A 21,183-nucleotide genomic window follows, 5' to 3' on the forward strand; every position below is an offset into this window, starting at 1 on the left:
CTGTGAATTTATAGCACAGCCATTCTTCTGCACTATATTCCTTGCGGATGCTGTGAGGACAGAGGCAAATCTTTTCTTTTTACTGCATCTGTGTCAGTGGAAGTGGTGTCTATCCCCATGTGCTGAAAGTTTTTACCTGTTTTTCTGAATTAGGTGCCTTCATGACTTTGTCTTAGTCTATTCAAGGCAAAATGAGGTGAATTGGCTGAGGTGTTTTGGTGATTCAGCCGGAAGGTCTGCTGATGGCAGCCAGGGCAGCAGCCCGAGAGGTCTGTGTCTTTGGGGTAGGGTTAATTTAAGTGGCACAAGCCAGCTTCATTGTTCCCTGCCATGAAGAGGGGTGCTTGTCCCTCCACATCCTGCTCCTGTGCTCCCATCCTCCCACATGCTGCCTGTGCCTCGGATGGGGGTGATGCTCTTGTCAAACCGGCTATGGTAAGTGGTGAGCCAAGGGAGCTCAGCAGGCCAGCAACTGATTCAAGTCCACCTCACTTAGGGGTCAAATGGCTGGACAGTGGAGAGGATGGGATAACACAGCTTAAAAAAGAGGGAGAATGGGGCCTGGGGAGTGGGACTGCCCCTTTGGGGTGCACCCAAAGTGGTGCCCCTGTGTGAGGAGGAGCGTGGTCGTGAGTGCATTGCGAAGTCGCAACAGCCCTGCCCGCCTCACAGGGACTTCGCTGGTCCCGAAACAGCACACAGATCACCTGCTTAAAGTACAGTCACTGCACACTGATCACTGTTTTTTTTTGTTTTGTTTTGTTTTCTGTTTGTTTGTTTGTTTGTTGTTTTTTTGGTTTTTTTTGAAAGATAAGTAACACCCGTGGCTGGGACAGCAAATGTGTTTTGGAATTACATGACCAAATTTGACCTTACTCTGCCTAGTAATTAGCAAGAACTTTCTATTAGAATCAATGGCTTAACAACAGTGGGGGCAGGTTCAGGATATGGCTATTAATTAGACTGCAAACAACCAAAGCTGAGGAGGTAAAGTTGTTCCTACAGTTACACAGACTTGTTCGTCGCCATTCCCCCCACATCTCCTAAAAGCTACCGAATGCCAGCTCTACCCACTGAGCTTGCCCCCTCTCACTCACTTCTGTCTAAGTGGGTTCAACTGCTTAAATGCAGGGAATAACAGTTTTGCTAATTTGTCTCATTTTGCCTGAAATAGTCTGGGGAACTATCAGGTCAGTGCAAATGCGACGTGCTGTCCCCAGGAGGCTTACAAACAGTACCTCTTCCACTGGCACAGCCATTTGCTGAGTGAATGTCCATCTCTACCCTTACAGTCTGCTCAGGAGATACCCAGTGATGTCTTCAGAGTAAGACACTTTTAAGGAGCAATTAGATATATATTGGATAAGCCATTAAAACATCATTTCATTTTAATGATTTGTATCTGCAAGAGGATGTAAATTAGTAATGGCTTATTAAACTTTACAGTTCAAGTTATTCAAAAAGACCAGCAAATAGAAGATTTTGAAAATGATATATATGTATGTATGTACTTATACTCACATGCATGCACATACTCACATTACTGCAGGAAGAGCTAAAATTATTATTTTTTTTTTGTCTCTCGTAAAAGAAATGGCTCACACATGTTGTCCAGCTTGAAAGTTTCCAAGAGAGCTGATTGCCAGCAATTATTTTATATTTTATAGTGCATTCTTTCAGTCTGTATATGTTTTTGTTCATATGGCATGCTCAGTAAAACACAAAGATTTGTAGGGATTGGGATTCCTAGGTCCTTCCTGAAGGCTTATTATTGTGGAGCCTGCTTAAAAGTACTTTCCATAGTGGCTGGCTGCTCCTGTATAACAAGCTTTCTCTGGAAAAAGGAAAAAATAAAAAAAAAAAAAATAGAGAGGACACTAATTTTCCTCATTCTGAGTAGGAGGTATAATGTCTTTATAAAGTAATAATTAAAAGAAAAACAATTACTGTTGCCTTATCTGGACCTTGCAGCTGTACTTCTCCCTTTTGCATTAACAGTGTGTGTTCTAAGGTTATGACAAACCATGAAAATTGCATCTTAAGAGGAGTTTTATTCTTTTTCCTACGATTTGATTGAAACAGACAGCTACATTTTGTGTATATATAATTAGGCAGTAAAATAGGCTTTGAAGGCAGATTTCTGTTTAGTATGTGAGTCACACGCACAACAGTCTTTCATTCAGCAACCAAAGACTGATCTTTTTAATGCCTCAACTCGCTCAACATGTTTTCTGAATGCTACATCTTGCAGGAAAGGAAAAAAAAAAAAAAAAAGAGAGAGAGAAGGGAAAAAAATGTAAAAACAGATTTTAAGCCATATTTCTCTCCTTCTTTCTGTTTTTTCCCCATCTCCCCAAATGAAAAACAATCTGAAAAGCCAATCTAGCTAGTCTGTGGTGATTTAACCTTATGACAAACTGATTTTTATCATCTTTCTTTACAGATTGTTGTCCAGGGCACCACTGAATGCTGCACCAGCTCTAGGCGTATCTAATCCCTCTCATAAAAGGCCATTGTGGTAGTAAAACTGAGACCAATGGCTTTTTCATTCTCCACCTCTCAGCACTCCAAAGTAATGACATTGGGGTCTCCTCTTCATGTTTTTCTTTTCAGATGCATAGTTTCTCCTTTTAATAAGTCTAAAATAGAGAGAAATAAAAGGAACACAATCACATTTTCCTCAAAGCTCTTTCTATAAATACCTTCTGGAGAACTGAACTTAGGAACAATTATCTGCAGTCTGAGTTGTTGTGACACTGTGTGTGAATACAGCAGTGTATCCCTGGAATTTTCTGATCATTCTGAAGTATGTGAACATGTTAAAATGTTGGGCAGATAATACTTGGGGCTTCATATTTTCTGCCTAGGGTCACGTTCAGGCATTCTTCCTCACACTGAAGCCTGTGGAACTGCTGATGTGATAACGGTATTACTTGACACAAGCACAGTTCTCACACCTCGTCTTTGCAAAGTAACCATGTAGAAGCCATTGTCCACTTACTTTATGCACTTGCAATACAGCCTTGTCAACAACATTTTCTCCAGCAAGGACAAATTATAAACAAATTTTATTACATAGAACAAGTAAGAAGAGTAGATAACAGATATTCTTCCCCCTCCCCCCCAAGACAAACAAACAAACAAACAAACAAACAAACAAAAAAAACACCATTTTTTTTCAAAAGCCTTGACCTCAGTGTTTAAATGTTTTTATTATTAATATGTTAACGGATTATATTTCAGAACTAATTCCCCATTTTGAACAGCAATACAAGAGAAAGTTGGTCTGCATTTGATTACAAAATTTTATTTGACCTCAGAGGAATGCTTTTAACCAGCAAACTATGAAGTGCTAGATAAAAAGATTTACAGCTAGAAACAGTTCACACAAATTCATTTCTCCAAAGTAAAAAAAAATGCATTTTAATAATTCTTACTAATATCAATATACTTGTAGGTATCTTTTAATATCATAATTAAAAATAAAATCAACAACACTGTTTAAAAGCTATAAAACATTGCCCCAGGCAAAATTTTAACACCAGTGTTTTAATTCTGAGGGTGTGATATTTGAGCACTTAAAACTACAGAAGTGTAAAATTAAAAGGAAATTTTAAAATAAAAATTATACAACTAGTTCTTAAATATCAGATCTGGGAGAGAAAAGGAAGGAGGACTATGCACTCTGCAAAGTACTTTTCCACAGTCCACAGTGCAGAGTAATTCATAAATATCCTTGTCATTCAAATACACTTTGGAAAGGTTCTCTTTGGCATCCTTGATGAATATGAGCTAGAATATACTCCGTAGAAGTAATGAGGGAATGACCCTCAGAACATGTTTTTTTCTTTTTCTTTTTTTTTCTTTTTTTTTTTTTTTTAGCATTTCAGCTGGAAAATAGCACCGCTGGTTCCAGGACACCAAAGACAACAAAGGGCTCCAAAAGTATCCCTGAGCATCTCCTATCATTCAAGACCTCTTTATTTAGAATTTCCAAATTCTAAAATTCTGTATTTACAATTCTTCATTTAGAATTTCCATTCAGAGATCTTCTATCCCAGAGGTTGTTCAGGATGCCAGTGCACCAGGCATGGCTTTTTTTTTTTTTTTTTTTTTTTTTTCCTGCACATCTGTAGCTATTAGTAGAGCCATAGCATGGTTTGGGTGGGAAGAGACATTCAAGACCATCCAGTTTCACCCCTGCTGCCATGAGCCAGGACACATCCCACCAGACCAGGTTGCCCAAAGCTGCATCCAACCTGGTCTTGAACACCTCCAGGGTGTTCAAGCATCCACAGCTTCTCTGGGCTACCTGGTCCAGTGCCTCGCCTCCTTCAGAGTGAAGAATTTCTTCCTCAGATATAATCTAAATCTACCCTCTTTCAGTTTAAAATCATTATCCCTTGTTCCATCACTACATGCCCTTGTAAAAAGCCTCATTATTCTCTCATTCAGCATATAAGACAAAATGTCTGCAGTCATCCCTGCTTAAGGGTTTTGAAAGCACAGAGATTCCTTACATAACGCAGATATAGCTCAGACCTGTCTGTGATTTTTTGGCCTATATCTATGCAGCTACTGTCTAAAGGCTGGATGGATCTTCTTCTTAGACACCAAGAATGCAGTTCTGCAGTTTCAGGTAGATCCAGAGAGAATGTGAGTAAGCCTGGAATGTGAGTAATGTCTCATCTGATCCACCTTCCCTTTTCACTATAAAAAAATCCAACTGCATTATTTTTGCCTGAGGAACTAAGGATGTTTTTACATCCACGCATTGTTTTTGTTACCATTTCAAGGCAAGATGACTGAGTCACAGAGAGAAGTACCGTGACCTCCCCAAGGTCAGACAATAATTGTGACACAGCTGAGAAAAGAACATCCAATCCCCCATCCTCTGCACTAATGAGATCATTCTTCCCCTTTTGTGTTTGCACTGTCCTCCTTTTCTGTCTCCCTCTCCTGGTCTCAACACCCTCCCCCCCCCCCCCCCCCCCCCTTTTTTTTTTTAATTTTTGTTTAATTTTTTAATTTTTTATTTTTTTCTCTATTGTGCTGATCTCTGTCTCCTTATGCTTCTTTTCCACCAGGTCCCTTCCTGTGCAGCTAAAGGTAGGTAGGTATCTTGGGGTTTCTCTCTTCCTGCCTCCAGTACAGCAAAGGAAACAACAGGAGAGCAATGAGGACTGCCAGAAAAGCCAGGGGCCATAGCTACCTGTTCTGGTATACATACACATGCTCTCTTCACTTGTAGCTCCAGCAGCACATATACTTCATTTACTAATACGCCTCTCAGCCTGATTATCAAGATCTCAGGCACTCATCTTCTCCTAGAGCACTTATTTTCTTCTTCCACACCACTGCAGTTTTTAAATCTACAAGATAGAAACTCCCAGACACGTTCTGATAACTTCTGTGGTGATTTTTCAGGGTCGTCCTCTTCAGGGCTCTTTTCTCTCAAAACTGTAGCAGCATGTTTTCTTCGTTCCTCCCCTGAGGTTGGCATACCTAACCTCGGCTTCGAAAACTTTCACAGATTCATTCCTCACTCCACACACTCTGCCTCTTAGTCACCATTATCTTAATCCTAATATGTACTATCTGATCTTATCTCTGGCTGATTCCTTCTGCTTACCCAATGTCAGGCTCCTGCCTACTCTCTTCTTTCACATTGGACAACAAATTACTCTCACCACAGCTTCTGCTGCAGACTCCTTACGTCTGACTGACTACTTCTCTGCAAATTCCATTTCAAGACTCATCTTCCCTCTCCCTGGCCTATGACTCCTAGCCTTCTCTCTAATAAAACAATCTAATCCTATTCCCTAAGCCTCAGTTTCATTTCCCCATGCTCATTTGTTCTCTCTGAAAATCTGAAGTATGGCACCCAGCCACTGGCCTTTTGTACATTTTTCTCCCTAGCACTACTATAATGTGGATGCTGCCTGACTAAAATACTGTACCTTCATCCATCATTTCTATTACAAATTATAATCGACTGTGAAACATTATGCTATTTTGTATGAAAGTAGCTGTAAAAAATACAGCATGCAATAGAGTGCTAAGACTATGACAAAACGCCATAACAGATTTTAACATGTATTGCCTGTTTCCTATCACATGCAGGCTATTAAACAATAAATACATGTCTTTAAATATTGTCTGGATGTTTACACAATGTACTACATAAATAAGTAAGCTGTTGTTTGAATTAGTTGGGGGGAAAATGAGTATACAGCAAGCTGAAGGCTACATTCATGTCCGGGTCAAAGGTTTGTAGAACAAATTCTACATCAGAATTTCACAGAACTGTTAACTTAGGAAATGGGAGAGACTAGCTAGGTCATTCAATCCATTCCAATGCCAAAATACAATGATTACTGATAGTATTTGTTTTTTAGTGTATTTTCCAGACTAATGTTAAAGTCCCATGCAATGGGACTTAAGAACTTCCCTTGGGATGCTATTTATTTCACCAGTTAGCAAAATCCTTTGTCAGTTTTATTTTTCTTAATCTTCAACTGTTGTATTTCTTATTTTTATCCCTCTTGTTCTTAGATAGTTTATGTCCTGTGTACTGGTTTCTGTCCTGCGTACCCTTTAGACTGTGCCCCTATCCCCCGAGTAAATACAAATGTACACACAGACTCTTTCATAAATCATTCCCTACAGTTGCCAGTTGCCAGGTCATTTTTGCCTCTCATCTACAAACACCACAGTGGTACTTTGTGTTCATACATTACATGTATTTATATGCAGAGATAGTGACCTTCAGAGTAGATATCAAACTGAGAGTCGTTGTGAATATGCAGATAAATGGAAAGGAGCCTACGGACTACTCTAAAGAAGAAAAGATTGTTAGCCTTGCCTCTTTCAAAAAAAAAAAAAAAAAAAAAGTAACATAAGTATCTGCCAAGTCTATAATGACTCGTCTGTATGTTTGTATCATCAGTTCCCACACTTCAGTTTATGGATCACTGGCAGGCTGCAAAGCTGTAATAAATTATCCACAACTAATCTGCAGCGCCAGTGGTTTGCGCACACTGACTGCAGACCTGACCAGGAGACTGCGGGACAGGCTCTGACAAGTTCGTGGGGACCTTCAGGAGGTGATACCCCCAAATATTTTTTGATCAACATGATAGCGTCCCGTGCACCGCTTTTACATCTGCTGTGAGAAATGGTGTATGTGTACGTGTACACAAAGGAAGCGCCGCCCGCTCTTTGCCCAATTAACCCGGTAAATAAATCCGGGGGGGGGGGGGGGGGGGGGGGGGGAGCAGATTTTTGTCCTTTGGGTGCAAGGTGGAGGAGAAAGGGAAAATTTGGCTTCAAACACCGCGGACGTGCAGGGCTTGGTACCGCGCCTGAGGGCACCCAGGCGTTATAAATACATAAATAAATACATAAACAACCAAACACGTGGCGCTGGCGAGTTTCACACGAGCGAACAAAATCACGGCACCGCACGGCGCCCCGCGCGCGCTCCCGCCGCCGCCCTTCCCCCCACCCCCACCCCCACCCCTCCCGCCACGGGCCGCGCGCTCCGGCCGGAGCCGCACGAGAGCTCTGATGGGCCGCAGCCAATCAGAGGCCGGGAAAGCGATTTCTGCGGCGCTGATTGGCTGCCCGCCCCGCGGCCGGGGCGCCGGGCGGCTGGGGGAGAGGCGCGCCGCCGCGTCCCGGGGCTGCGCGTGCCCGCGGCCGAGCCGTGATTTATCCCGGCGGGAGGGGGGGGGGGGGGAAACAAGGAAGCCTCGGCGCACAGCACGCGGGGATTTAGGGTTTTAGGCTGTCCGGCAGCGCACGAGGAGGGCCTGGCGCTGCGCATTGGTGCTCGCCGGTGATTTTTGTCTAGGGCGCGCGGTGCGTGCGCCTGGCAGGATAAGGGGAGTGGGGGGTGGGGGGTGCGGTTTCCTCAGCCGCATCAATTAAAAGCGGATTTCCTATTTTTAGGCAAACACCGCTAATTTACTGGCCTGCTGTCTGTCTCGCGAAGCGTGCGGCAGCACGAAGGCGCGATGTATTTCGGCGGGCGGGAGGGCGGGCGAGGCCCCTCTGAAGTGGGGAGGTTTCTGCCCTGACACCGCGGTGTGAATTTGGGCACCCGTGGGCAAAAAGGGGGCAATAAATAAATAAATAAATAAAAAATCCTGCTTGGGGCCGGTGCGGCACAGCCCTCCTCCGATGCTCCAACCCATGCAGGGCTGCCAGGGCTTTTTACCCATCCCTGGGCGGCCGCAGGAGAGGCCGCTGCGCTGGCCGCTGCTCTGGGGAATTCAGGCGATGGTGTGAGGCAGATAAAGCAGAGGCATTCTTGCAATCTCTCCCGGCGACTGTTCCTTGGCTAGTTAACAGACCATCTATTCAGAAGCAATTTTCTTTGGGCTGAAATTATGTGCTGACCGTAGCAGATCGCTTCCCATAATACCCCTTCCCCCACCCGATGCTAAATACAAACTGTCTCCTACTCACTGTATAATAATGTGAAAATGACTGTAATTTCGCAGACGAGAAGCAGCCCAAAGTGAAACGTGTCTAAACAGAGGTCGATATTGAAAAATCAGGGCTATTACCTAAATCTGAAAAATACATATCGTAAAGAAACAGGAACAGCGATCTGCAACTAAGGAGGCTGAAAAAAAAAAAACAAACCACCCCACCGCACACCCGCGCAAACCCCACACCCGCACCCCCAGGTCTGGCCTCGCTGCCCTGACTGCGGGTCACCGATTTCCCCGGGGGACCCCCCCGCTCTACCCTCCCCTGCACCCCCTCCTCCAGCCCCCATCTCCGTGTGGCACAACCCCGTGTGACACGCCGCCCCACCGCTCTCCCACGCCTTGCACGCCCAGGTGCAAGCGTGGCACGGCCCTGCCCGGCCCTGCCCGCTGCCCCTCCGCTGCCACCCGCCCCCTCCCCCCCCCCCGAGGATGCCCGGCTGCGAAGGGTTAAAGGCGATTGAAGGCAGCGGCGTGGCACAATGGCTCCCCGGCTAAACAAAGGGGGGTGGCGAAGTGTGTGTGTGTGTGTGAGTGTGTGAGTGTGTGAGTGAGGGGGGGGGGCACCGCTCCGGAGCGACACAAAGCCCGATAGGGAAGATTTGTGTTACTAATTCCTGTGAAAGGATGTTCACGTGGTAGTTATATGGTCGCCGGCGTTCACAGTTCAGTGCCTGCAGCAGTAAATCAGGGGGCTGGGAACAAAAGGGTTATTTTCTGCTCCCCCTCCTTCCGAAAAAAAAAAAAAAAAAAAAAAAAGAGGAAAAAGAAAAAAAAAAAAAAAAGGGGGGGGGGGGGGGGGGGGGGGGGAGGGAGGGTTGGGGGGAACCATCACCCGACCTGCCTCACTTAAGCCATGTTGCAGAAGGGAGCAGGGACCGCGGCCGGCCAGGGGATGGGCGCTGCGGATGGGGTGCGGGGTGGGCTGCGGTGGGCTGGGGGGCTCTGCCCTGCCCTGCCCGGCCCCAGCCCCCAGCCCCCTCCCGCAGACACTGTTTGCTTTTCCCCTCCGCCGAGCAGGGGAATAATCGCACATGTGTATTACCAGCCCCCTCTCGCCGGCCTCAAGCTGTTCTAATCACGAACGAGGGGGGCATTTAAAAATTATGAGCGAGGTGCCTAAATTGCCTCTTTGAAACCGGCACAGGGAAAAAAATAAAAAAATAAATAATAATGATTAAAAAAAATAAAAAAATCGTTCATCGCCGCTTCCAAAACTGCCCTGAAATTAAATTAAAGAAGCGAGATGAGGGAGCCTTCCTCCCAGCGTGTGAGTCTTGGCAGAGCTGTGATACACCTTGGGTTCTGTTGTTTTTTTTTTTCCTCCTCTCTTTCTCTCCTTTTTCTCCCTTTTTTTTTTTTTTTTGTTTGTTTTTTTTGTGTCTTTTTTTTTTTTTTTTTTTTTTCTGTTTTTAAGCCCAAAATGTCACACGGGGTAACAGAAAACGGGAAACCTGGTGGGCTTGCACCCGGCGGGCTGCAGCCGGCTGGCGGGGGCATCGCGTGCAAACCGCGCGGGCGGGCGCGCGCGTTGCAAGGCGCCGCGTGCGCGCTCGCCCCTCGCACCGCCGCCCGGCAGGCCAGGGAGGGAGCGGCGGCCAATCAGAGCGCGCGGTTCCCCCAAAGCCGGGCTCCCATTGGCCGCGGGCGCGGGGGCACCGCGAACAAAGAAAAGTCCCTCCAGGTACCCGGCCCGGGCCGCGCGCCCGCGCGCCGTATCCCTGCGCGTGTGCGCGTGCAAATGCCCGCGTGTGTGTGTGTGAGTGTGTGTGTGAGTGTGCAGGGGTGTGAGAACGGCTGTGTGCCTGCAGGGGGGTGGGCTCCTTTCCCACACACACACACCCGCTTTTATTTTTTGTTTTAATTTTGTTTCTAGAAAGGGAGGTTCATGGTATCTGGTGCTTCTCCTCTCCCAGACACAATAAATCTGTTGAAGACATCAGGGTTTTGTTTTTTTTTCTTCTGCTTCAAAAAAAAAAAAAAATATATATATATATATAATAATATTAATAATAACAGTAAAAAGCGGCTGCAACAAACACACACTCTATGCAGTTAGGAGGAAAAAGGTCAGCTGGCGCCCATACAGACCGTAAGTACGGTTGCGTGGTGTCCGTAGCACTTGGAGGGGATTCTTGTTATTTATTATTTATTTATTTTTTTTATTTATTTTTTTTCCTGCGAGTGGTGGGGAGTTGAGGCAGGGCTCTCCGGGGCTTTGAGGAGAGGAGAAGCCGATCCCCGGCGCAGCGTGGATGGAGCCAGGAGGGCGAGCGCAGCGTGCCCACAGCCACCCACACCCCCCGTGCGCTGCGGGAAGGGGGCTGGGCGCCTGCCGGGGGTCCGGGCTGCCCGTGGGGGACCGGAACGGGACGGGACGGGACGGGGCAGCTCGGCTGGGCTCGGCTGGGCTGGTCTCGTCACGGGGCAGCCCGTTGCCCGCCCGTTATCCCCAGCCGCAGGGCGAGGCGGCCGCGAGGCGAGAGCGCGGAGCGCCCGGTGAGGCGAGGAGCGGCCGGTAAGGCGCCTCGCCGCAGCGCTCGCTGCCCTCCTTCCCTCACACGCCGCTGCGGGTGAGACGAGGCCGGGCACCGGGGCTGGGCGGGTGTGGAGGGGACGGGGACGGGGACAGAGCCGGGGGAATGGAGGGGGGGGGGTGTGGGGGGGGGAGGGGGGGGCTGTGGCAGCGGCTCCGCCGCCGCCGCCGAGGGGCCGGGCGCGCCCCCCTCAGCGCTCGCCCTCCGCCCGCTCGCCCGCCAGCCAATGGCGGCCGGCGGGCGTCACGTGACGCGCGCGCGCGCGCCGCCCGAGCCGTAACGGAACCGCCGCGCCGCGGGGGTTGGCGGTTGCTGGGCGCGAGCGCCCTCCCCCCCCCCACCCCTCAACACCCCCCCCCCTCCTCTCCCTCCTCCCTCTCCTCACATTCCCCCCCCCCACCCCCTCCCGCCGCCGGCAATTCATTACGGCTTTTAGCTTCCCATCGCCGGCTAATTAAAAATACTAAAGCTTAAAGCTCCGCGGCTGTCTGACTTGTTGGGGGGGGGGGTGAGAGAGGGGGGGGGGAGGAGGAGGGTGGTGGTGGTGGTGAGGGGATGGGGGGAGGAAGGAGCCGGGCTGCGCCGCGAGGCTGGCGGAGACAATGAGGGGGGAGCGGTCTGTCCTGAAGAAAAGGTCGTCTGCTTTATCTCCTCGGGCTCTAATTACCGAATTACTTACCGCGTGACTGATTAGCTCCCGTGTTGTGTGTGTGTGTGTGTGTGTGCCTGTGCCTGTGTGTTTTGTTGTTTAATATTACGATATTTCTCCTCGGCGGCGGGTTTGAAGCCGCCCCCCCCACCCCCCACCCCCATCACATCCCCACCCCCCCCCCCCACCTCCCCCGTCAAGGCGCCCCCCCCCCCCCCCCCCCCCAAATGTTTTGATAACCGGTTTATCAGATCAGTGCTTACCCCCCCCCTTCCCCTCCCCCCCCCCCTTCCCCACCCCCACACCTCCCCCCCCCTCCCCCCCCTTTCTCCCCCTCAAGTTACTTGAAGAAATCAGATCTGTCAGGACGGGCGAAAAAAATGCCACTTCCCAACTAACAGGCGGAATCCAGCCCAGATTTTCAGTCCTTTCTTCTTCTTTTTTCCCTTCCTCCCTTTCACTAATTTATCCCGATGTTAGCACATTCTGTCTCGTAACACCCGGACGCCTGTAGGTTTGTTGCACGGGATCATTACTTACTGCTCAGGCTGGCTCCGAGCACGGGGCTGAAGACGGAGTGGGAAGTTGGGGATAACATTTTTATTTTATTTTTTTAAATTACTGTGATTATTATTACGATTCCGTGCTTTTACTCAGGAAAGCAAACAGGCAAAAAAAAAAAAAAAAAAAAAAAAAAAGCTAAAAGGAAAAAAAAAAAAAAAAAAACAAAACAAAAAACCTGATGCTCCAGTTCTGAATGTGAAATATTACCTACCAGCTTGTAAAGTTGTGAGGAACAGCAGCAATTTTTTTTTTTTTTTTAATTTTTATTATTTTTCTAAGCGAGGAGGAAAAACCAAACAAACAAAAAAGGACTTCTGATCCGTGTGCCAAAGTAGGGGGAGATGTGTTACTGACCGATTTATACTGGCTGAGATGATACTTGCTTTCTACTTCTTGTTCACTTGCTCTTTAAGTAAAATGAGACACAGAGTTGTTGCTGAGACGAGTGGGAACAGCACTTTGATTTGCTGGTTTAATTAAAAAATGATAAAGGATTAAAGGTAAGCATTATGTGTATATATGTATAAATATTTCGACAGTCGACTGTAAAAGGGAGAGATCCCTTTAAAAATCGTTTTAACTAAGCTTTGTCAAACACACACTCATTTGCGGTCACTGAGGCCACCTTGGTGCAGATCACTTAAAGTGTATGTCTTAATCAGTTTCCTGTACAGTCAGTAATACTATATTTAACAGACCTAACAATTGTGTGACCTAGGAGTGCGTTAGAACTGCTTTTAGAACTGTTATCTTGAGCATATATTTTATAGAAAGATCTCTTTATTTCCTTTTTGTTTTATTCTTGCCTATAGAGTTTAATATTTTTCAGTAAACATTTGTGTTTATGGGTTGTCGGTTTTTAATAGAAAGCTCTGTCGTGTCAAGGAGAATTAGGTTTCCCCCTTCCCTCAACCCCCTCTCTCCCCTTCCTCCAAAAAAAAAAAAGAGATTAAGTAGAAAAGGGGTAAAAGATAACATAGGAAAGTCACAGAACTTCAAGAGTCTGGTTTAAAGCCACGAAATCCATGGAATGCAGCGAGGAGTGAATCTGTGTCCTTCCTTTTCTCCCTTTCGTGCCTAGGTGGTGGTCCAAGGGGTTAGATTACAACATGTGCTCCAACAGCTAGGCACCATTTCTAAGACTGTATTTCCTGAGCTTTGTGGATTTAAATCATGCAGTTATTAATATATTTTTTTAAATTTCTTTTCTATTTGTGGACATGTTTTTAAAGAGAGACTGTGGATGTTGGGATACAACTAGATTAAAGATGCTCACTGTAAAGGCATCACAGCCATTGCCTCTGGTTTAACAAACTTAAGGGGGAAAATGGGGAAATAGTGAGTGATTTCGCTCCCCCCACCTTGGCCCTTTTTATTAGTTGTGTTGTATTCTGGTAAGACCCTGACAAGAAATATCCGACTTTTCCCCTTCTCACAGGAAGAGGTGGACGTGGACTGCAGGTTATAAACCTAGACACACCTGGGGAAGGAAGGCAAGAAGAATTAAAACTTAAAAAAGCCCAGCGGAGATAGACGAATGTCCCCACATCTCCAAAGGAAAGTTCATCGGATTTTAACTCTAGAGATCTCATCTTCAGGATGTCATTGAACACTTCCACTACAGGAAAAGGTGTGGATCCAAACGCGGTTGACACTTATGACAGTGGCGATGATTGGGAAATCGGTGTTGGGAATTTAATAATCGATTTGGACGCCGATTTGGAGAAGGACAGACAGAAATTTGAGATGAATAATTCTACCAATACCACCAGCAGCAGCAACACCAGCTCCAAGGATTGTGGGGGTCTGGCTTCCAGTGGGGCTAATACTACCTCAGCCTTAGCTGATGGCCTAAAATTTGCTTCTGTTCAGCCCTCTGCTCCCCAGGGGAATTCCTCTCACAAAGAGACTAGCAAATCAAAAGTGAAAAGGAGTAAAACTTCTAAGGATGCTAATAAATCTCTGCCTTCTGCTGCCTTGTATGGGATTCCTGAGATCAGCAGTGCTGGCAAGAGGCAGGAAGTCCAAGGGCGCCCTGGAGAGGCAACTGGCATGAATTCAGCACTGGGTCAAAGCGTGAGCGGTAACCCGAACGGCAATAATAACAACACCAGCAACACCACCACCACTATTGCCTCTTGTGGGAAAAACAAAGAGGAGAAACCAGGTAAAAACCAGGGCAGCAGAGGCTCCAAGCGGGATAAGGATGCGGGGAAGTCCAGGAAGGACAAGCAGCATGACCTGCAGCCCGGCCACCCCAACGGCCCCGGGGGTGGCAGTGGCCAGGCCCCCCCAGGGCACCTCTATGGCTACGGGTCCAAGGGCGGTGGGAGCGGCAGCCCCTTCCACTGCGCTGCTGCCGCCGCCGCCGTCGGGGAGGTGAGCAAAAGTGCCCCGGATTCAGGGTTAATGGGGAACTCTATTTTGGTAAAGAAGGAAGAGGAGGAGGAAGAGAGCCACAGGCGAATCAAGAAGTTGAAGACAGAAAAGGTAGGACAAAGCTCCTCTCCACCTCCTCTTCCGTGTCACCCCGTGTCTATGATAAACTTCCCACAGCTGTGTGTTTGGCTCCTGTCTCGTTACCTCTGCTCTGTGTTCGTAACATGCGTCTGTTCTTCCTCTAAAAAAAGACACAAACCTCCTCCCCTGGGTGGGAGACGCCACGTTTTGGGTGTGCTCCTTTCCCACACGATTTCCCCCGCTGTACCCAGACACGGAGAACGTTCCCATCCTGCCCCTGCCTTCTGGTGGCCTTTGCCCAGGAGGAGAAGCCCCGAGGTGACCCCGGGTGAGCTGTCCCCGGTGTCAGCCGAGAGCAGCAGTGCTGGTACCGGCGGGACGGCACGTGGGGTGGCAGGCTGGAGGTGCCCCCACTTGCCTCGGGGGGTGCACAGCTCCAGCTCCTCCAGCAGCAGCTCGGACACGTGCTAACTGTCCTGCCACGAGGCCACAGGGTCCCCACATCCTAGTCACGCTCTCAGGAGCCGAGGGTGGGAAAAGGGAGGCAGCCACGAGGCCCCTGGGCTGTGCCGTGCCCCTCTGTGGGGACAAGGGATGCTGGTCGCACAGGGGGGCTCCTGTGGTGGGGCAGCAGCCCCCGGGTGCTGCTGCAGAGAGGAATGATCCGGCAGGCAGGCGGTGCCTCTGGTCTTGCTGGAAGGCGGAGGCTGGCAGGAGGGGAGGCACCTCGTCCCGACACACACGTACGTGTGTGCCAAAGGGCTCTCGGAGCAGAGGGGAGCTCACTGGTCTGAGCCCCGCTGGCGCTTGGACGTGCACTGCTTGCGTGCTGAGTGGTGGAAATGTGTGAAAGGCACCAAGCGGGGGTGTGTGCTTTTGTTCCTTTCCGTTAAGGCAGCCAAGGATGCTTTCTGTACGAATAAATGCCCACCGTTGTGCTCGGAGGGAAGGGTGGAGGCAGAGCACGGCGTTCGTAGCAGCTTGTTGGAGGAGGTTCTGGTGTCAGCGGGAGCTGCTCCGTCCCAGGGCAGGCGGTGTTGTCGTGGGGTCTGGGGGGGCTAGATCACGGGTCACATGGACTCCACAGGTTGTCCAGCACGGATAACCTACCTACCTACCTACCAGCCTACCCAAAAAGTGGAGCAAGTCGACGCCCCACGAGCGAGTAGTATCAGGGTGTTAGACTGAGACCTCATTGTCTGCTATTTGCTTTTACTGCTTCCCTGAGCGAATGCTCAGTGATGGGAAAACTTTCGGGCTGGTGTTAATGGTATGGTCTGCAAGCGTCTGGGAGGGCTGTAGGTCTCAGGGAAAAGTTACGGCTCTTTATGACCTGTTACCGGCTTTTTAGCATTTCAGTGCTGTTGAAGGTTTTGTAATGTCAAAGTCGACTTTTGAGGATTAGGTTTGGGCGTTTGTGACATGAGATATTGGTGAAAACTTGAAAATAATTTCAAGGGCTTGTATTTGAGGCAAGGAACAAATCAAATTTCATATTGTATGCATATTACTGCTTTTAAGATAGCGTGTCTACAGATGAATTTGAATGAGCCTTGTGACCTTTTCTAAATGCAGATGAGAGCAAACCAGATTGATTCAATGCATATGTATATGTTTGCACTTTGATTTATGGAAGTTCTGCTCACTGTGAGAAGGTGTCCTAAAATCTCATACTCTCTTTATTAACTTAGTACAGTAGGCATTTACTTTTGTTGCCAATAGTCTTCAAATTGCAGTTCTCTAATCTGTTTTAACTATCTAGATAAATTGCCCTAATCCAGTCTTCACAATGGTTGTGGTTAAAGAGTCAGAGCCATTTGATTGGATTCAGTGGCTGCCTGGAATGTGGGAGGTACTGCCCTTTTGCAACCCCCTTAGCCTTTTAATCTTTCAGCCAAATGTTCACATTCAACAATTTTGTTTAGCTGGCAATCTGAACATTTCAGTATCTCAAAGGCTGCTGTCATGGCAACAGAGATTAGAGAGTGGTGTGGTTTCTCCAGTTTTTGTGTTCTTTTCAGTCTCGAGTCACACAGGAAATTGTATGAAGAACTCACATACGTGCGAGTAATCGTATGTGCAGTGTAAATGGGACGGTCTGTAAATTCAGAGCAGACACGTACGGGGTGCTTTAGAACCGGTGGTACCCTTGGCGTTGTGGCTGCTGCTCCAATAGGAGGGTTGGAGCGTGGATTTCTGCTAACAGCCAGTGCTGTTGGCACACAGTGACTTTAATACAGGCTTTGCACATTAGAGTCGTGCAGTGTTGGCCATTGTCTGGCACACTGGTGTGCTTGCTTGCTGTCTTAAATAACATCCCTTAGCGTTTCTCTTCCTAGAGAATGTTCCCTACTTGACATACGACAATAATAAACCTCATTGCTGACAGTGGCAGAAGTGAAACTTCAGTGTTTTATGTTTGTTGTTTTGGCTTTTTTCCCAAATGGTTAATAACCATTAGGGCTTTTTTTTTTTTTTTTTTTTTTTTTTTTTTTTTTTTCCTGTAAAGGTTTTAAATTCGTGCTCAGATGAGGCTGGGTGTGCTTTACTTGGATAAAGCACCTTGTGTCTATAGAGAGAGAATTTTCAAGCCTGCATGTTCAAATCAATTTTCAGTTATCTTAATGCTGTGAAAGACATGTCTTATGAATCTGGATGCGTCCTACTAGATAGAAATGAGTTAATGCCTGCTGAGTCAAAATCTAAAGGTTTTTTGTATGTGGTACAGAATTGCGTTTGTTTACTATTTGTGAAAAGCTTGGAGCAGATTCCCTGGAGTTGTAGTCACTGTTTAGTTTTCACAGCATGCTTCAATGTCTATTTTTGGACTATTTATTCTGTTTCCTTGCTGCAGAAAGTCATGTAAAACATGATAAATAGGATCTTATGAAGCCTAATTAAATCAATGACTGTGTTCTGCTGGCTCTTTTATGCAGAAACCGCAAGTATGTTGTAAAAGTCGCCACTCCCCTAATATGTGGATAAAGTCAAAGTATGCTGTAATTCTAAGATGTTTGAGCTATATTCGTGCAGCCCGTTTTGTGGTTAAGCCACCAGTGACATGTCTGAATAAGTAGCTTTGACAGGTAGGCTAACCACTCCTAAGATTTTTGGTGTTAAAACCTGTCTCCATTTTCCATTCCTTATCCATACCATACCATTTTTAGCACAGTTACTGTTTGTCAGCATGAACTCTTCATCTGTTTTAGCTATGTTTTTGTATTTTTAACAGCTGTTACATTGAAAAGAGTTCAGTTTATCTACAAAAAATTACTTTCTGTGCATTGCAGAAAGATTTGGGGATTCAAACACAATGTCACAATGTACTCTGAGATATGGGAAAATGGTAGTTGGCACATGAAAATCTGTGTGTTTAACTGAAAATAATACAGAAGATCTCAAGCTGTAGTCAGGTGCAGTTTTTAAATGAATGTCAAGTGATATTCCAGGATTGGATTTTTCTGTTGTCTTAGCACGTTGTGTTGGATTAAGACTGCATTTCGCATCTGAACCTTGTCGTCAGCAAATTAACGTGTTGGCTGGTATTGTTCATTTTATCTTCGCTTCTCGTGGCAGGATTGAGGGTGATCTACACTTTGTCAGGAAATTGGTGTGCATTTTACCCACTGATGTAAATCATTGAGGTACATGCTTTGATTAATGGTGTTATGGCGATATGCTTTTCATGTACTTTCCTCGCTGGCCTTGGGTGTAGTTTATTCACTGTGAAATAAAAGGGCAAGCAGGTCACCCGCTGTAATTAAAGAACAAAGTCTATTGTTGTTTGACAGCAAACTGTTTTGAAAGCTACATAAGGGATTTAGCTGTTAAAAACAGTGATAACTATGGGTGCCTAACAATAAGCACGGCTCAGGGTTCTCAAAGTCCTGTAGGGCAGCCTCGCAGCGTGGCGGTGCTTTCTGAGCCGGGTGAAGAGGTGCTGCCCTTTGGCCGAGGGAGGTGGTGGGCGTGAAGCCGCTGACCCCGGTGCGGCCGCGCCAGCGGACCTGCTGCGGCACCCCTGCGCGGAGCCTCTGGGGCACGGCGTGGGACTGCTGGGAAAAGGCTGCGCTTTCGGCACCAGTAATTTTACAATTTTAATAACTTCATAAATACCCAGTAAAAAGGAAGGGATTGATTGTCCAGATGTCATGAGGTTAACCATGTTCTCCATGTTAAAGGGCTTTGCTGCAAGACTGTTTTAATTATAGCTATATAAAGACTTGTTTTTCCAAAGTAGCATTTTATAGTCCAATAAATGAAATGTATGTTACAAGTGCTAAGCAAAATCTCCCGTAACCACAGAGGTGTTCAATAACCAGATTCAAGGAACATGGAAAGTACCATCTGTTCCTAGTTTTCAGCATAAAACCAGGAATCGAATAGTTGAGATTTGCCCATATTTTTGAGACTCTCTCCTTTTTTATTATTATTATCATTATTTTAAAAAGTTCACCTGGCACTTTATAGAAGCTTTCTGAAATGCAATAATACAGGAGAGACTGCGAAAACACATGTTCCTACATACAGTTAAGTGGTTCCACTTTCATTTAAAGAGATTTCCAGAAGCTCAGTCATTGAAGAATTTATAATAGTGAATCACCTCCTGCAGGCAAACACAATAAGGGTCAGTTCTTCAAAGATCTTACTATTTAGCTAGAACCTGAATTATTCTGTCAGTTTTTCCCCAAGAGGTAAAAGGAAGGAGGGGAAAAAAAATAAAAAGAAGACTCTCCAAAGATAACTTTAGCAAGCTCTTATCAGTCACCTAATCGCATACGATAAAACCATTGACGAAATTTTTCCGTGCAGAGACTTGGGAGAGTTGTTCTAGGATCATTGATAGCAGGAAAATTACTCTTTTAAAGATAACTTGAGTTCTGACCTGTCTGGCAGTGCGATTCCTGGCTGCAGCCTGCGAGCCCTGGATAAAACGCCATCCGGCCTTTGTTGGAGGCCTTTGACTGAAGCTAATGACTGGTGTTGTGCCGCCCCGAGATAAATGGCATTATCTGTGCGTGGCCTGACAGGAAGCAGACAAGTTAATGGCGGGCTGCGGGGTGGATCCGCACGGTCCAGGCTGAAAGGTGAAGCCCAGACCCCAGGCTCTGGCCACGTTCCTGCTCCTCTGCTGAGGGCCTTGACTGTTGGAAAAGTGTTTTGACAATGGCAACGTAAATTGGAAGTCAGGGATGTGTGGGTTTTCTTGCACGCTAAAGCTATTGTGGTTTGTGCATGATGCGGTTTTGAGAAGGTGCCACCTCCATCCTTCCCTTGGTGTTTACAGGAGAGCCTGGGCTGCCTTCTGCTAATTGAACACATCCTGAAGGCAGCGTTCCCATCAGTTTGCTCTACCATCCCTGCAATCTGCATTCGTAACGCTGGGCTAAATGTTGTTACGTCAGTGGCGGCAGGACTCGTCCTCAGAAAATCCATCATCCAGTCTGTTCTGTACCTGCATGCCTGGTGGTTGCTTGGCCCCAGTACCCTGCCTGGACTTCCCAGATTTGCTGTGGTCTCCATGGCGAGTCCCTAAAGCACAGGACGCTTGAGCGTGTCCTGAGGGGTGACTTTGTCAGCTCCGCAGGGTGTTTGGAGGTGTTGTTCCAGCTGAGAGCCAGACCACATGCTACATGGTTAAAGCCCAGGGGGCAGGTAGAAGGGAAAGTGGGCAAGCTGAGACACCCTTGAAATGGTGCTGACTATTGAGTGCGCCACACAGCTGCATACAGGCACCCTTTTCTCTCTTCTGGGCCAGGAGGATCCCACCTGTCCAGAAACCACACATTGGATTAATGGTCACCAAGTGGGGTCTGTGAAACAGTAGGTCAGAAGACCTTCCTGAGCAGAGGACAGAAGGAAATGGAATGGGAGGCGTAGGCCAAGTAGGCCTTGAACAACTGCCTTGAGAGTGCCCAGTGTGTCTTGACAGACTGCGCTGCTGTTGACCCAGCTGCCCATAGCCTTGGCTGCAAGTCTTTGAAGTGCTCCTTTTAGTTACAGGATGTGTTTCTGGCAGCCTGGGGTGGTGTTGCCAGTGCACGTGGTACCTGAGCACGTTTTACAAGCATTGTCAGGAAGGCAGACTCGGAAACACTAACATTTCTGCTATTGGAAATACCACCTTCACTGCTGTTTCCGATAAAGACATTGAGTTAGGTATTTGGGATTTCCATCATCCACTCTTAGAAACAGGTTGTGTCACTTCCAGGGATACTTGGGCGGCTTGGCATGTACTTGCTGGATGTTCAGTGTTCCTCAGTTGTAGCACTCAGGTTTTGCGTTGCCAGTCAGCTATGTATTCCAGGTTTGTTCCACGGTATACAGGTGAGATTGCCAAGTATAACCAGGTTTTAGTCTGCCTTGCTCTGAGCTAATGTACTTAGTACAGCTGATCCAACAGACAGGTTATTCTTAACGGGGTTGACACTATGCTGGCTTTACCTTGTCCTTACGTAATGTTGTAGTGTACACT

At 47.1% G+C, this 21,183-nt stretch overlaps 1 protein-coding gene across 5 annotated transcripts in view; it reads left to right on the forward strand.

The window, feature by feature from the left end:
• Window positions 1-10,964: 10,964 nt before the first annotated feature.
• ZNF608 (zinc finger protein 608) overlaps window positions 10,965-21,183 on the forward strand; it is an 81,127-nt gene continuing 70,908 nt past the window's right edge. For 3 of the 5 annotated variants that reach the window (XM_032206195.1, XM_032206198.1, XM_032206199.1), the window contains exons 1-2: window positions 12,383-12,748; window positions 13,687-14,738. In XM_032206195.1, coding sequence (XP_032062086.1) covers window positions 13,848-14,738 — 891 coding nt within the window. In that variant the 5' untranslated portion in view covers window positions 12,383-12,748; window positions 13,687-13,847. Of the gene's footprint in view, window positions 11,017-11,632; window positions 11,670-12,382; window positions 12,749-13,686; window positions 14,739-21,183 lie in introns of those variants that run through there. The other 2 variants (XM_032206197.1, XM_032206196.1) reach the window with 2 other exon arrangements.

This window comes from Aythya fuligula, chromosome Z (assembly GCF_009819795.1).
Source record: "Aythya fuligula isolate bAytFul2 chromosome Z, bAytFul2.pri, whole genome shotgun sequence".
Taxonomy (NCBI): domain Eukaryota; kingdom Metazoa; phylum Chordata; class Aves; order Anseriformes; family Anatidae; genus Aythya; species Aythya fuligula.